Here is a 17855-nt window from a genome sequence, read left to right on the forward strand (position 1 = left end):
ACATGTGAACTTGGTTTGTTAACCCTCGGGTCCGACACCGGCGATGGTCTCGGGTTTTGGGGTGTTACAAGAATTGGGTATTAGGTTGTGGGCTTGAGAGAAAAATTAGGTTTAATATCATAGAAATTAAAATATGATAAAATAAATAAATAAATAATAATGGTAATAATAAAATATTAAAATGATTATTGGGTCTAAAATTAGGTGGTGAAAATTTTGATTAGGTGGTCGATTATTAAATAACTTAAAATGAATTTTAAAAATAAAACCGAATTTGAAAATAATTGAGAAAAATGTGTTTTAATTAAACTAATGACTGATTTGAAAAACAAGGGAAAATAGGGAGTCTTTAAAAGAAAATTTTCCTTAATATTAAAAAAGAATTGTTTATCTTCCTTACTTCTTTAAACAACTCATCTCCTTCCTTCCCATTTAGCTTCACATTCAAAATTTTCCTCAAGTTCAAATTGGATATTTTCTTTCAAAATTAATTCATCTTTAGTAATTTTGAGCTATCCAAACACCTCAAAATATATTTTAAAATTAAAATATTTATAAAATTTCAAAATTTATATTTTTAGAAAATATAAAAATGTCAAAAAATTATAAAATATATATAAAGAAAGTTAAAAATTTTCTAGAATAATAATTTTGGGGACCTAAACAAGTTAATTAATGATTTAAGTTTATCATGTTAATAACATGAAATTAGTTATATTGTAACAAGATTTTAATTTGAACTATTTAATTTTTTAAATTTAACTCGAAAAATTTCACTTGTTTAGACTCGACTCTAGTTTTTTTTCACTCGACTCGATTCGAAAAAAATTCAAATCGAGTTAGGATGATAAAATAAGGCTCGTCAACTTGATTAACTCGAAATTTTTTAACTCGATTCAACTCGATTCAATTGAATGCTCACCCCTAACTTTTACAAAATAAACACCATGTGGTGTTCTTTCGTTAGTTAACTCAACCACTAGAATTTTTTTTAACGTGGGTTCAAAAATTGGACCAAAAACCATAACAAAACCATACTTTTGGTACCAAATTGTAACAAAAAAATTTAGGTATTAAAGTGAAAAAATGAGTATACTCTAAGGACCAAAGAGTGAATTAAGCCTAAAAACAACAATACCAAAAAAAAGGCACGTGAGGATCACGTGATCATTAGCTCTATAAATGGACCAAGTATGGTGATGTAGGGTTTTATTCAGCCGTATCGGCAACCCTAAGCACTCGGGTCAGGTGAACAAACTTTTTTTTTTCTTCTGTTCTTTTTGTGTAGAAAACTTTATGGTTGCGAAGGGAGAAAGGGCTGAGGCAAATGGGGGAGAGCAGTATTTTAGTGGCTCTTAAAATACCTGTGGGTTCTCTGCAGGCTGCCCTGCCTTTTAATCAGCCCTGTACATCAAACCCTTTATATATGGCATCATAGTACGGGTTTTGTGTTCTTTTTTCTCTGGTGGGTTTTAGTCGTTGGGATGGGATCTTTGGTCTTCTTTTACCAGTTTCCCACCTTTCAAGTTCCCCATCAGAGATGCTTTTCACCATATTCCCGCCTCCAAAAGCCATTACATGAATACCCCATTTCTTCAATGTCTCCCTTTTCAATGTTTATAACCCAAATATGGTTTTAATTTGTTACGGAGAACTTTTAAGCTGTTTTCCTTTTTAAGTTTTGTTTGGCAAAATCTATATAATAAATGGGTTCACCCTCGATGTTTAATTTAATTTTATTGTTAATTCTAGCAATGAAGGCGTGGGTTGCTTGAGGCGGCTGTTACTTGATTATATAATCTCATCGAGCCGTTTGATGAGGATCATTAATCTGTTTAATTGCTAATAAATCCCAATTGGTTTAAGATTTCTAGTCTCTGCCTAGTTCAGATGGAATAAAATTTCCACATTTCGTTTATGAAGCGTTTGGCTGTCTACCAAACTGCCCATTCTCCAAAACCATTCCTCAATAACGACAATGTCTATGGAATTCATTGTTTTCACCAATACTATGGACGATGCTGAAACTTATAATAGAAACCCAAAAATTGCTTAGTAAGTCTCAGGGTAACTTGGATCTTCCTGGGTCTAAGTCCATCTAAACCTTGTTCCAGCAGGATTATTAAGACGATGAAGACCAAATCAGGTAATCCTAGAAACTGAGTAGTCTCAAGAGACTGACCGTTATACATTTAGCCTGATAGAGAGAGCATAGGTTTTGCTCCCTTCTCCTTTGGAACCGTATATCATGTTAAGAGGTATTTTATTGATTAGTTAATAATGTTAAGAGCCTTTGGCTTCATGTGACAAAAAGGGGTCGTGGATTTCTTTTTATTGAATAGCATAGATTACATAGCTTGAAACTTACAGATAAAGAACAAGTTTAAGAGCAATAACATTTTAGAGTGTTGCCCTGAATTTTGTCGATGATCCTCTTTGCTTTCCACCAAATTGGCCCTTCTCCAAAACCCAATCCTCAATCATAGCCTGAGAATTCAAAGCTTGGTCAGCAGGCAAAAGATGCCCTGCTCCTGAAACTACAACATTGGTCAAGCTCGCCCATTTTTGCAGGTACCCTGCAAGCTCTCCGTTTACTTTCCAAATCACTCTATCAGCCATCTTGAACTTCTCAATCCCTTCCCATTTCATGGTCTTCACCCATGCCTCTGTTGATACCACACCATCCCTTAAATCATATAGCCCTTGATACAACAGTACCTTGCTGTTCTTCACCAAGAACTCCACCATGTACTTCACGCTCTTCATCACATCTTCATGCAATACATCCCCAACAACATCGCTGCACTCCTCGAAAACCATGGATTCATTCACTCCTAATGCTCTTTTTACTTCAGCTATGTTAAGAAATCTGACAGCAAATTCTGTCTGGTAAGGGATTTTCTTTGTGAAGTCATACAAAGTTGCCAAACCAGTCATGTTTTGCAGCCTGCTTAAGACCTTGCTTCTAGCATTTGTTGCCTCACTCCAGTTCCCCATCTTAACCAACTCAACAGCCTCCCTTTGTGCTTCCTCAAGTTCACCCTTTTGCCTCTCGTTGACTAAACCACAATAGTAAGCATTGTCTGCATGAGTTGTCACCTGGGTGACCGGATCCGTTAGTCCATCACCTATAGCGACACCCCTGAAGTTCACTCTTCGTGAAACCGGCAACTGGGGATTTTTTTTCAAAATATAGTACCCAATTGCAGGAACATACTTTCCTGCATAACTCTCACCAGTAATATAAATAGGACGATCCTTAAACAACGGATCTAATGAGGTAAAATCAGTGATAGCAGCAAACAAATGCTTGGCAACAGAAAGTTGGTCTCTGGGAATTTCTTGCGGCGTCGATGCAATGCTAAACCCTGTTCCAATAGGATTATCGAGAAAAAGAAGACCAAAAAAGCGGTTCCAAGAACCTGGATTGCGCTCAAGAGTCAAATTATGAGCGTTTTTCATGTGAGAAGAAACAACACGCCATGGTCCGAGCTCAAACAAGTTGCCAATCATGGAGGAGCATCCAGGGCCACCTTGGAGCCAAATGAGAAGTGGGGTTTTGGAGTGAGGGGAAGTGGGGGTTTGAGCTTCATAGAAGGCATAAAAAATAGCAGAACCAGTGGCGTGGTTGACCGGAAGGTAGCCAGATTTGGTGGGGAGGGCGTCTTTGGGGAAGAGAGGAGTTGTTGAAGCGGTGAGATAAAACGAAGAGTAAAGGCAGAGGAAGAAGAAAGCGCTTGTTGTCGTTGACCTACTCCTTGCCATTATGGTCACAAGTGTTTGCAAATTGTACTCATTAGCTTTTAGTAATAGATTTTGCTATTCAGGTTTTGCTAATAGTTATGCTCGGTTTTGTTTTGTTTTTTTTTTTTTCGAAAATAGTTAAGTCCCAGGAGAGCTCTTTTTGCTTATTTGTATTACAAAGATTAATTTTGTATTCAATTTAAATAAACTAGTATGGTTTTGGAACTCTTGTTTGGGTTAATTATTTCAACATTCAAAATTTAGACTAAAATTTGAATGTTGAAATATATTTCAAGTTTTTATTTTCTTTTTATATTTTTAAAATTTAGTCATATTTTATTTTTAGAAATTTAGTTTTTTTTTTATATTTTTAATTTAAAATTCAAGCTTAACTGCCAAACAGTATTAAAATTTTCTATAAAATTTTATGGTTTAACATTTTGAAATTAAAGAAATACCCGGCAACTATATAACAAAAAGAAGAAGATATTTTTAAAATCATCTTTAACTATAACAAAAAAGAAAAAGATATTTTTATAAGAAAAAGAATAAAAGTTGATTAAATTACTATAATTCTAGGCGTATTAGCACTATTAAGATCATCCTTAACTAGACGACAAACTTCATTCGGAACTTGTGGAACTTGTGCAAACATGTGGACACCAATTGCCAGCATTGCATCAACAACTTTGTTCTCCTCACGGTAAACATGAACAACTCCAACCTCCCAATCCGACCTTAAAAGTCTCTTTATGGCTCTCACCAACACATTAGCACCATGGTTATCTTCTTTCTCTTTAATAAGAGAGATTACAAATAAACTAAGATCACTTTACTTGCCCCTATATGCCAAGTCTGCTGCAATCACTCCAAGGCTCTACAAAGTTTTGCTTCCATAATCGAACACATCTCAGTAATTATAGTAAAGCCCACTAGTCAATCACAATTATTACCCCGAATAACACCCTCAGCCATAGCCGCACTTGTGCCACTATTCCTTGTCCAATCTATATTAACCTTGATCCACCCCTCTTGGCTTTGTCTAGTAAATAAGGGATCGAACTCTCTGCTTTGCATTACTAACAAGCACTTCATCAGCTCTCGCTTTACTGGTCTCAATGGTTAACCGATTAGCTTGCTACAAAATGGATTCACACTCAACAAAATCTTGGTTAACTAGTTTCCTACTGCGCCTCTACCATAACAACCATACTAGAAAGCCTAATTTGATATCTCAATTGCTATCCAACTCAGAAAAACATGATAGAGCCAATATATTTGTGAAAATCCAATCTGTAATATTCATGGTTAAAAACACTAGCAAATTACCAGGATTAATAATGCCATGCTAAAGGAAGGTTGCCGGAAAACACTACTGAAGCACATGGTGAATATCCTCCTCTTCTTCATTGCATAGTTGACACATTCCATCATCCGTCAAATGTCTCTTTACCCGATTCACATTGGTTAACAACTTATCAGTCGACGCGAGCTATAGAAACATTTTTACTCGTTGTGGACCCTTATGAGTCCAAAGGCTCCATTTTCGATAAGCTTGTACCACATTATTATGCATTAGAACATCATAAGTCGATCTTGATGAGAAGCCCCCCCTTTATTCCATTGCCAATTGGGGGAAATAATTAACATCCCATGTAAGAGGTGGCCGTTTACTATCAATTTTTGCCAACACCGAATGAGGTAGCATATGTACAAAAATGTCCCATTTCCAACACCCATTTGCATTTACGATATGCACTATAAGTATTGTTGGATCTAGTGTCCTAAGTGTAATATATTCGTTTGTACACTTGTAATTTTTTCAAATAGATTAGTTAATAAAAATTATTTATGAATTATATTAATATCCTTTGTATACTGTTCTCATATGATTTTTCTATGTAAAACAAAATAAAAGCAAATATTAACTTACTGATTGTATAACTAATACTAAGCGATATTATGTGGTTGGATCGTAATATGGAAAACCAACTTATATTAATAGATAAACTTAAACATGTCCTTAGTCTAATAGGAAATGAGCAAATTGATTGGAAAACGAATATACTATCTATCAAGTCCAATTGAAGAGATGTTTTGTCTTGGGCATTGGAGCGGATGACTCTAGAAGATAGAGGCATAGATGTCTTGGGCATCAAAGCGGATGACTCCAGAAGATAGAGGCATAGATGTGACTGACTGGACTAACAATACATCAGACAAGATCCAAGAAGAATAGATCCTAAATCTATTTGTAGATTTATTCACCTCTAACATTCATAATGTGGCATACCTTAATCCTGAGTGGATGATGGATTATGTATGCATGACTCGTATACTTTGAAGTAAGTAAAAACTTGAGTTCAAATAGATAAGGAACTAAAAGCTGGTGCATTAGGTATACAAATTCTGTAGTATGTAGCATCATTCACAATAGTGGAATTCATAGCCCCAGACATGGGTAAATGATATCCTCTCATTGGCATTACATGATAGATGAAGAGTAAATGTGGTCACAGGTCGTTTATCTTTGTGATGAATGACTTAATTACTACATGATAGTAACTGACTTTTCATGAAGGAAGATGTAATGATTACCATGAGATAAAATAAGATCATATTGGGAGAACAAATTTATCCCAAAGAGATTAATGATATCCTATGAGGGTAACACACTTATAACAATGTCATTGGACGAGCATTGACAAGTAGCTTTCGTAATGGTATGTAATTGGGGAGAGCTCAGTTACGATACTATAGTGGAATGACTTCGTAACTAAATGAGCTTAAAATTAATAGGTGAAAAGCTAAAACTTAATTATAAATCATTTGAGCCCTAATCACATATGTCCAATCAGTCCCTCTGCTAGCTCGTTGAAACCAGAAATGAATTGCATGTTAAATTAAATGAATAGAAATGATAAAGTTAGAGAAATAGGTTACATTCAGAAATGAATTTAGTTTCTCACTAAGTATGAAAATGACCTGAGAATTAATTTAAGTTTTTCGAATTATTATTTAATTAATTGAAGTTAAAAATGGAATTAATTTAATTGGTCATTGTGAATTTGTTAAATGTAGAAATTAAATATATTTTCTCATTGATTATTTTACGGTAAAGTTGCCATGATTTTTATGGAATTAGAATTGTGTTGAGAAAGTTATTTAATTTGAAAAATTAATTAAATTAATAAGTAATGCCTATTTTGAGAAATAGAAAAATATGAACTGGGTTAGATTTAATTATAAAATGTTGGGTTAGATCATCACTTCTTAATGGCGAATGCCACGCCATTTTTTCTCTTTGGCTCGACAATTACTGATGCAGTAAGCTAATGAACTGATTGTGCAACCTTCCCAAAACATACAAAGCAGCCACCTTTGCACAAGATGAAAATATCACTTTTTAAGGGACATGGATAGAAGCATCAGTCTCGTAGTGCGGAGAAACGATGAATATTTGTTGAGAAGGCTACGTGCGGATTCTAAGCCTTATGATCCCTTTTTGGGGAATCTCGACAACCTTTGGCTAGATCAGTTTAGTGGCTCATGCTTTTTGCGAAAAAAAAATAAGTTTAATAAAATTGAATTTTATTGAATAAATAAAAGGAACAAAAGCCAAGGACTTTAGGGAGACATAGATTTTACAAAAAAGATAAGCACAATTTGTGTCACTCCATCCCCTATTTATAGTACTTATAAAACCTAGTTTGTTCCTATTTAAATTCTAAAAGATAAATAAAGATAAAAGTTGAAATTAAATCTAAATAATAATCCTAAAATAATCTTAATAAAATTTAAATTTAAATAGAGTCTTATGTTTATAAATCTCTTTTTAAATTTTTTTTCCCAAGTCTTTCACACTTAGTATTTTTGGCACATCTTTCCTATTTTGCATGATGTCCCATTTTGTCTTCAAATTCATGCTTTTTGCCCTTAAATTTTTCTTTTACCTTCAATTTAATCCTTACCAGATAAAAAACCATAAATAGCTCAAATTAGTAGGATCATAGTCAAAATAAATATGTAATTAATAAATAAAAATATGTCATTTCAGAATATTATCAAATTCCCCCTACTTAGTCCATGCTTGTCCTTAAGTATGGTTACTATCCACTGTGTAATTTAGATTTTACCATGAAAGAAGTATCACTCCAAAATTTTATAAAAATTAGGCATAATGCATATGAAAATAAAAAGAACCTTTAGTTTGCTTTAAGTAAAACTGAAAAGGTATTCCAATTTAAACACACAAGAATCAAAATTGACTTGGATTATTTTATGAAAATTAGGTAATTTACTAAACTTACCAAAACACCCTATTTGTTTCCACCATTAGTCCCCAAATTCAATTCCTTATTATTATTTTTTACTTCGTTTTTCTTTTCTTAAGAATATATTGAACCTTTTGACACGAAGAGAGATGACAACCAAGCACCCCACCCCAGTTACTCAGCCTAACATACTCCTAATTTATTATACATGTTTTTTTTTCTTAAGAATATATTGAACCTTTTGACGCGAAGAGAGATGATAGCCAAGCACCCCATCCTGATTACTCATCCCAACATATTCCTAAATTTTTTTGTTTAATTCCGGTTAGCGGAGTTTTACCTAACACGCCATACAACCTTTTGATGTGAAGTAGTTACTCAGTCAGTCACATTTTAAGCTGCATTCATAACCATGGAGGCATCAAAATTTATTATTATCATGAAACAGAATTTTAATTTTGGAGGACTAGGAAAAACAATCAAGTATCAAAAATAAGTTTCGGCAACTCCGTAACAGTAATGAACATGAATTTAGCATACAATTATATTAAACGTCCTCTTTGCATTTAGACTTAAATCAATTTTACTATAAGCAAGATAAGATTAATTTTATTAATCATAATTATTTTAGTCTAATAGAAATAAAACAATGGAGAGGAAATCAATGTAGCAAAATCATAACTAACTTAGTAGACAAGAATCATGCTCCCAGGTCAAACAGTGGACAATTCCTAGTTAAAATCTTGGGCATGAAAAGGGGCAGGATATTCTAAAAAATAAATGTGGGCAGAAACGAGCACAAGATAGCAGCAGTAATAACACAATAGTAAAAGTAGTAGACAAAATGACAGAAATAATGAGGAATGCCTCTCCCTATTGAAAACACATTATCCTCGATGTGAAAGAAAAAGGAAAAAGAAGAAGAAAAAAACTCCCCATGTAGTCACTGTTGTTTAAGCATCGCTGCAGGGAGGGAAAGGTTTGGCATCGAGTAGAGGAGAGGAAGGAGTGGAAGGCTGCGGTGCGGCTCATATTCCTAGCCATGGTGATTTGAAAATCGTCGGTAGGGGTGAGGGAGAGGACTAACGACGGCTTGAGGGAGTTTTGCGTGAATATGAGTGAAAAATTAGGGTTTAAAAGTGTAAAAGGAAGGGTGTTTGGCTGTAGGGTGTTTGTTTGGGCGTATTTTTGGGTGAGTATAAAGCAGGGATGTGCTATCCCTACCTGGATTAGGGTAAAATATTGGGGTTTGCTAAAACATAACCATTTCTTCAAGATATCGTTCCAATTTTAATATTTCTTCTCATCGATTTTCCTGGATATAAGAAGACAGAATAAAATTTATTAACATGCAATAAAATAAAAAAATAAAAAAATATAAAAAAAAAACTACAAATAAAATTGGGTTGCCTCCTAACAAACTCTTGTTTAATGTCGTTAGCTTAACACTTCAACTAGTATTGGGGCTGTTCCAGCTGAATTCTTTTATTCGTATGGGTTTGGAAATTCTCTTTTTTTTTTACCACATCTACCAAATTTGGGTTTAATCGTCCTTGCGCCTTTTTCTTTGCTTTTGTTTTTTCCTCTAAGAAAATCTAATGTGTGCCTATTAAGGGGTTAATCCCTTTTAAGTTGGAAAAGGTCTTATCATTCTTTAAAAATACACATTTGAGATGCTTAAGAAGTGGTTTAAATTCCAAATCTGGTGCCTACACAACAGAAGGTAGAAAGGTAGAAGGTTAGTCTCCATAGGAGCCAATAATTCATTAACAGATTTACAAATAGATCCTGAATTGAAATTATCATCAAACAATATTTTAAGTTTATCTTCATAAGGTGACTCTAAAGTTTCTTCTACTAATGAGTCAATTATCTTGACATGGTTTACGTTTAAAATTTTACTAGGATGACTAATAGCGCCATAAACATTAAACTTCACTATCTCCCCGTCAAACTCTATCGTGAGGATTTCGCTATGCACGTCAATCTTAGTATTTGCAGTACTAAGGAAAGGTCACCCCAACAAGATGTTTGAAGATCTAGGAGTGTTATCCTCTTTCATTTTTATCACATAAAAGTCTGTAGGAAAGATAAGTCCGTTGACTTTCACTAATACGTCCTCAAGGACTCCTTAGGGATGCACAATAGACCTGTCTACTAATTGAATGATAACACCTGTTTTTCTCAAAAAGCCCGCATTAAATGATTCATAAATAGAAAAATGCATTACATTTATGGAGGCCTCTAAATCACACATAGCTTTTTTAATTCCTAAGTGGCCTATGTTGCATGGTATTACAAACATGCCCCAATCTTTACATTTAACTGGCATCCTTCGCTGCAACACTGTAGATGCATTTTCACCAACACTTTGTTGGTGTAAAGATCCTTAAGGAACTTGGCATATCGTGAAATTTGTTTGATGGCATGTAGCAACAATATGTTGATCTTGGCATTTCTGAATGTTTCGAGGATCTCTTTTTCCTCCTTACCTCTTCAATGTTGGTTCAATCGTCTTGGAAATGAAGGTTGAATCATGGGCAATGGAGGTTTTGTTCATCGTTCTCCTGCTTTTTCTAGGCAGAATCCTGATCAAGATTCTTGTCAGGATTTGCTTCCAGTACTTTTCCTGTAATGACCCGAAATTTATGGGTATTGGAAATTGTGTTTCTGGATTACTGTTTTCGTAAATCAGGTTCGTAAATATTTATTAGAAATATTTACTAATGTTAGTTGAGTGATTAATTAGATTTTAGTTGAGTGAATTAGCTTGAATTGAGATTAATTTAGTATAAGGACTAGATTGAATGCGTGTAAAAGTTGAATAATTGAATCAAGAAAATTTAATGGACTAAATTAGTAAATAATTCATAAGGAAATAGTGATAAATGTGTGGAAAATATAGTTCCATGTGTATGTATAATATACATATATTTATACTTAGTATTTAAATATATAATATAATAATATATTAATATAATAATATAATATAATAAAACATAAAATAAATGAAAGAAAATAAAGAAACAAAATAGAAAAAGGAGCAGAGAAAGAAATGAAAAAGGATAAAGAAAGAAGAATAGAAAAAGAAAAGGAAAAATTGAGGTTTTAGGATTTGAAGTTTAATTTGGTAAGTCAATTAAGCCATTTTTACTTAATTTTGATGTTTTAAAAGCTTTAGAACAAAGTTTTGTTGAAATAAAGTTGAGGCTTTGGAGGTTCATAGGTTTTTAAACATGGTTCATGTTGAACAAATTGTTGAATTAGGGATTTAATTGAATGAATTTCAATTTAGAATTGATTAAGGGATTATATTGTAAAAAAATCTATAAGTTTTATGTTAGAGGGACTAAATTGAAAGAAACTTGAGATTAGGGTTTTACCATGAATATTTGATGGTTAGGGTGAATATGATAGGAAGTTGAATAGAAATGAATTATGAATTGAGTGAAAAAAGTAAATGAGTTAATTAGGATCAAATTGAAATTAAGGTTTGAATTAAATAGAAATTCAATTATTTATTGTGAATTAATGCTGTATTAATAATGTAAAATTTTTTAATTTCCGTAGCTAATGTAGTACCGGAGACATCGACAAAGAAAGGAAAAGAGAAGGTTGACGAAGAGTAATCCGAGAATTACGGTTTGTATTTCTATAAACCGAACTTAATAATTAATTATTATTTTTTATTATATAATGTATATGGTAAGTGAAACGAAGGCAAGAGTTGTTATTTTTTTTGTATTGTATCGAAATATATATTGAGAATATTGAATTGAAGTGTAAATTGATTATTATTTGAAAATTGAAAGTGAATTAAATATCCTATTAACAATGTCGGGCTAAGTTGGATATAGTTGGCATGACATAGGATTGGAAGTGTTTGGGAATACTTCGACTTTGAGTCGATGAGGCACTATAAGTGTCGTATTGATATTGTTACTTCGGTTTAATCTGATAAGGTATCGAGTACCGTACTATTACTGTTTACTTCGGCAAAGCTGATGAGGCACTGAGTGGTGTACTGGTGTGTTGGTTGGATCCGTGTATCCGTCTAGGTCCGACTGATGTTAATAGGGGTAAGCTACTGTACTGAATAACTGATGGTTACTGATTGATTATATTAATGTGCTGAGCAACTGATTGTTATTCATTGATTATGAATAGAATTGAATATTTTCTTGAGAATGAGTTATGAATATATTTATTGTTATAAAAAATGAAATTTTATAGTCTGAATGCATATGAATTAATAATTGATTTAAAGGTTGGTTTATAGAAATACGCATACTCAGCGTACGGTTTGTTTCCATACGTAGGTTAGGTATGAAAGTAACTAATGACTCAACATCCAAGCCGATCCCGAACTCAAATACGTGGTGATGTATTTTCTCTTTTAAAAATGACATATACCTAGGTTGCTATTTGTTGTCATTTTGATGCGTAAATATTAATGAAAAATGGTGGTTTTGGTTGTTCCATATAATTACATATGTCTTAAATATAGTTTACTTCATAGTCTAGTTAATTTTGTTGAATGATATTTAGATGAATCAATTAGACAATTTATGTTAGATTGTTATAAACATAAATATGTTAGAACTTTATATTATTAGTTAGTTATAAATAGAGATGTATAAATTCATGAATTGAATTGGTTGGAATATTGGAACTTAGTTGCTTGTGGTTTAAAATTTGCAGGGTTGGTAAACTTGAATTGAAAGGCTCATTTTGAGTCCACACGGCCTGGCACACAAGTGTGTGATCAAACCATGTGGGACACATGACTTATACACGGGCATATGGTTAGACCGTGTGTCCCTTGCACCTTAAATGTTGTAAACATAATGCCCAGGAATAGCCATACGGGCAGAGACACGAGCATGTGTCTTAGTCGTGTGAGGCACACGGCTACAACACACGGGAATGTGCCTTGGCCGTGGGAAAACTGTATTAGATTCAAATAAAAAATAAAATTACATGGGCTAAGCACATGGGCGTGTGAAACTAATATATTCATGAGTAATAAGTTAAAGAGTTACACGGGTAAAGGACATGGGTATGTCCTGGCCGTGTGAGCCACACAGTATGTCAACACAAGTGTATCATGGAGACACACGAGCGTGTGGGTACTGTTTAAAAGGAAATTTTTGAAATTTTACAGAAAACTTTAAGAATTTTCGATCGGGTTCTGGTTTGTTACTAACTTCTATTTTGGGCTTCGAGGGTCCATTAAAGGGTCAGTAAGACAAATTACTGAACTGTATAATAAATATTCTTGTATTATTCGTGTTTAAACTATAGTGACTGGTAATGCTCTATAATCCTATTCCGGTGTTGAAAAAGGGTTAGGGAGTGTTACAATTAGTGGTATCAGAGCTATTCAGGTTTAGTCGATTCTAGGATTAAACTGAGTACAAAAATCAGTTTAGAGGTACATGCCATTATTGAGTTAAATTTGAGTCGGGATTGGATGCTAATATATATATATTGAATTAATGTATCTGTTTTATAGTTAAAGATGTCTGATGAAAACATTGAAGATACAGTTCGAGAAGTGTATAGTGAAGATGATGAATCATATGATATGAATGAATCAGAGTCTGCAACACCAAGTGTAAATCCCGTAAGTAATCAACTGCCAAATGTTGGAAGGAGTGATACTAGAGAAAGAGATAATTCAGAGGTACTTAGAGTAATAGTTGATGCTCTTCAACGAGCAGTGGGAACCATACCTGCTATAACCTCTACCTCTACTACCTGACGAGCCCCGATTAAAGAGTTGAGGAAGTATGGTGCTACCGAATTTTTGGGTTCAAATGGAGTTGACCTGTCTGTAGCTAAAAACTGGATTGAAACTGCAAAGAGAATCCTGAAGCAACTTGAATGTACCCCACAGGAAAGCTTATTGTGTGTCATTTCTTTGCTACAAGGAGAACCGTACGTATGGCGGGAATCGGTAACTCAACATGTATTAGAGGAACAAATAAGTTGGGAATTTTTTCTAAGAGAATTTCAAAAGAAATATTTGAGAGAATTATATATGAAAGATAGGAAGCTAGAGTTCTTAATGTTGAAAGAAGGTGAGATCTCCATAGTGAATTACGAACGGGAATTTTTGATATTGAGTAGATATGAAACTGAATTTGTATCGACTGAAGCTGACAGATGCAAATGATTTCTACGAGGATTACGTGATGAATTACGACTACAATTGGTGTATTTACGAATTACTAAATTTACTGATGTAATTGAGAGAGCCAAAATGGTTGAACAAGTGTTGGGATTAGATAAAAAGCCTAAAATTTCTCGTTCACTTAGAAAGCGTTCTGGAGCTACAAGTTGTAATCCACAACCTAAGAGATCAAAAGAATTTCAAGGCAGTTGGAGATTTGGTTTTAGATCAGATAGAAGTGACAGAAACGTGGGAGGTAGACGACAGTTTCCACTAGTAGCATTAGAGGGCCATCTCAGAATACTAAAATTTCTGAATGTCAATACTGTGGGAATAAACATCAGGGTAAGTGTTGGAAATTAACTAGAGGTTGTTTCCGTTGTGGGTTCACTGATCGTTTTGTAAAGGATTGCCCAAAGATGAAAAGTATAGCAGCAGAAGTATCATAGAGATCTGAATCTGCTTCCAGAGGTCGAGCGTTAGGTAGAGGTGGCTCAGTTACTAGACGAGATGCTAGAAGAACAAGTAAAGTTGTTACTCAAAAATCGAAAGCAAGAGCCCTAGCCCGAGCATATGTTGTAAGAATTCGTGAAGAAAGAGATGCACATGATGTGGTGACAGGTATGTTTCTATTGCATTTAGAACCTGTTTATGCTTTAATAGATCCGGGATCGTCACATTCTTATGTTAACGCAAAACTAGTTGAGTCAGGAAATTAAAACCTGAACTGTCTAGCGTAACAGTAGAGGTGTCTAGTCTTCTGGGGCAAACAATGTTAGTAAATCGAATATGTCGAAGATGTTCGTTAGTGATTCAAGATAGAATTTTTCCTGTTGATTTATTAATTATGTCATTTGGAGATTTTGATATTATACTGGGCATGGATTGGTTATCGGAACATGGAGTAATTTTAGATTGCTACAAAAAAAGTTCACTGTTTAGAATGAGAGTGGTGATCAGATTGAAGTAAATAAAATTTAGACTAGTGGGTCAGTCCATATTATTTCAGCAATCAAAGCCAATAAACTTCTTTATCAAGGTTGTACTGCTTTCTTAGCATATGTTATTAATTTTGATTCAGTGAAGAGTAAATGTAGTAAAATTCGGGCTGTATGTGAATTTCCTGATATATTTCCTAAAGAATTACATGGATTAACTCCTGATCGGGAAGTTAAATTTGTGATCAAAGTATACCCGGGTATAGATCTAGTGTCGATACCTCCATATCATATTTCACCTACTGAATTGAAGGAGTTGAAGGTACAACTACAAGATTTATTGGATCAAGGTTTTATACAACCTAGTACATCACCGTGGGGAGCTCCAGTGTTATTTGTTAAAAAGAAAGACGATTCGATACGGTTATGTATTGATTATCGACAGTTAAATAAGGTGTCTATCAAAAATAAATATCTGTTACCTCGCATTGATGATTTATTTGATCAATTGAAAGGACCTTCTGTGTTTTTGAAGATTGATTTAAGATCGGGCTATTATTAGTTAAAGGTAAAGGAAAGTGATGTACCAAAGACGGTGTTCCGAACATGGTATGGGCATTATGAATTCTTAGTGATGCCAGTTGGGTTAACAAATGCCCCAACTGCTTTTATGGATCTTATGAACCGAATTTTTCAGTCGTACTTGGATCAGTTCATGGTATTTTTTATTGATGACATTTTGGTATATTCAAAGTCTGAATCTGAATATGAACAACATCTTCGAATTGTTTTACAAACATTACGGGAGAATGGTATTTCTTGGTAATGTGATAACAACAGATGGAATTAGAGTGGATCCAAAGAAGATTGAAGCAATAGTTCAATGGAAAACTCCCAAAAATGTGTCAGAGGTACGTAGTTTTCTTGGATTGGCTGGGTACTATCGAAGGTTCATAAATGGATTTTCAAAAATAGCTTTACCGATGACGAAGTTATTGCAAAAGAATGTTCAGTTTGTCTAGAATGGTCAATGTCAAGAAAGCTTTGTGAAATTGAAGCAGAAGTTGACAGAGGCACCAGTTTTGACTTTACTAGAATCGGGGAGAGATTTTATTGTGTATAGTGATGCTTCTTTAAATGGTCTCGGGTGTGTACTGATACAAAGTGGGAAAGTGATAGCTTATGCTTCTCGACAATTGAAACCGCTCGAGCGTAATTACCCGACACATGATCTGGAATTAGCTGCTGTAATTTTTGCATTGAAAATTTGGAGATACTATATATATGGTGAGAAATGTTATATTTACACAGGCCATAAATGTCTTAAGTATCTTCTATCATAAAAAGAGTTGAATTTGAGACAACGTCAGTGGATAGAACTTCTAAAAGATTATGATTGTGTTATTGACTATCATCCGGGTAAGGCTAAAGTGGTAGCTGGTGCATTGAATAGGAAGGCAGTAATTGAGTTGTGAGCAATGGTTGCATAGCTCAATATTAGTGATGATGGAGGTTTATTGGCTGAATTAAGAATTAAACCGGTGATGTTTGAATGACTCAAGTCAGCTCAGTTAGAAGATGATAAGTTAATTAAGAGAAAAGAAATGGTTCAGAGTGGCATAACAGGGAATTTTAGTATTGATGAGCATGATTGTTTGAGATTTCATAATCGGATCTGTGTTCCAAATGTTTCAGAATTAAAAGAGTGGATACTTCAAGAAGCACATAATAGTCCTTTTGCATTACATCTCGGAGGAACAAAAATGTACCGTGATTTACGAGAATTGTATTGGTGGCCAGGTATGAAGAGGGATACAGTAGAATTTGTGGCTAAATGTTTGACATGCCAGTGAGTCAAAGCAGAGCATCAGGTTCCAACTGGTTTACTTCAGCCTATTAACATTCCTGAATAGAAATGAGACTGTATTACAATGGATTTCGTAACGGGATTACCATTATCAGTAAGTAAGAAAATGCTATTTTGGTGATTGTTGATCGGCTTACAAAGTCAGCTCATTTTATAGCAGTCAGAACGGATTGGTTACTTCAGAAACTTGCAGAAACATACATCCGAGAAATCATGAGATTGCATGGTATTCCTGTATCGATAATCTCTGACCGAAATCCACGGTTTACATCTAGGTTTTGGAGGTAGTTGCATGAATCTCTTAGTACTCGACTCCATTTTAGTACAGCATTCCATCCACAGACTGATGGTCAGTTAGAGACAGTTATTCAGATTTTAGAAGACATGCTTCGATGTATTATTGATTTTGAATCAGGTTGGGAAGGTTATCTGTCGTTAGCTGAATTTGTATATTATAATAGTTTCCAATCAAGTATTCAAATTACTCCATATGAAGCTTTATACGGTAGCAGATGTCGGTCACCAGTGTGTTGGACAGAATTGAATGAAAAGAAAATAATTGGACCAGAATTGATTCAAGAAATGGAAGATACTATTAAAAAGATTTGAGAAAGGTTAAAGGTAGCTTTTGACATACAAAAATCGTATGCAGATCTGAAACGTCGGGACATTGAGTATTCGGTTGGCGATAAGGTATTTTTAAAATTTTCACCTTGGAAAAAAATCATGAGATTTGGTCGAAAAGGAAAACTAAGTCCTCATTTCATTGGGCCATATGAAATTATAGAAAGAATTGGACCGGTAGCATACTGTTTGGCTTTGCCTCCAGAAGTACAAAAGATTCATGATGTTTTTCA

General features: G+C 34.1%; 1 protein-coding gene across 1 annotated transcript; it reads right to left on the reverse strand.

Moving 5' to 3' along the window:
• Positions 1-2304: 2304 nt before the first annotated feature.
• Positions 2305-3892, reverse strand: LOC108464474 (serine carboxypeptidase-like 50). The gene has a single exon (XM_017764794.2). It carries the CDS (start codon positions 3763-3765, stop codon positions 2401-2403), a length of 1365 nt encoding a protein of 454 aa, XP_017620283.1. The 5' UTR covers positions 3766-3892; the 3' UTR covers positions 2305-2400.
• Positions 3893-17855: the final 13963 nt, after the last annotated feature.

Source organism: Gossypium arboreum, chromosome 3 (assembly GCF_025698485.1).
Source record: "Gossypium arboreum isolate Shixiya-1 chromosome 3, ASM2569848v2, whole genome shotgun sequence".
NCBI lineage: Eukaryota > Viridiplantae > Streptophyta > Magnoliopsida > Malvales > Malvaceae > Gossypium > Gossypium arboreum.

Bases quoted from the DNA above. Each gene is read 5' to 3' on its own strand.
- LOC108464474 (XM_017764794.2), bottom strand. From the start codon at position 3,765: ATGGCAAGGAGTAGGTCAACGACAACAAGCGCTTTCTTCTTCCTCTGC.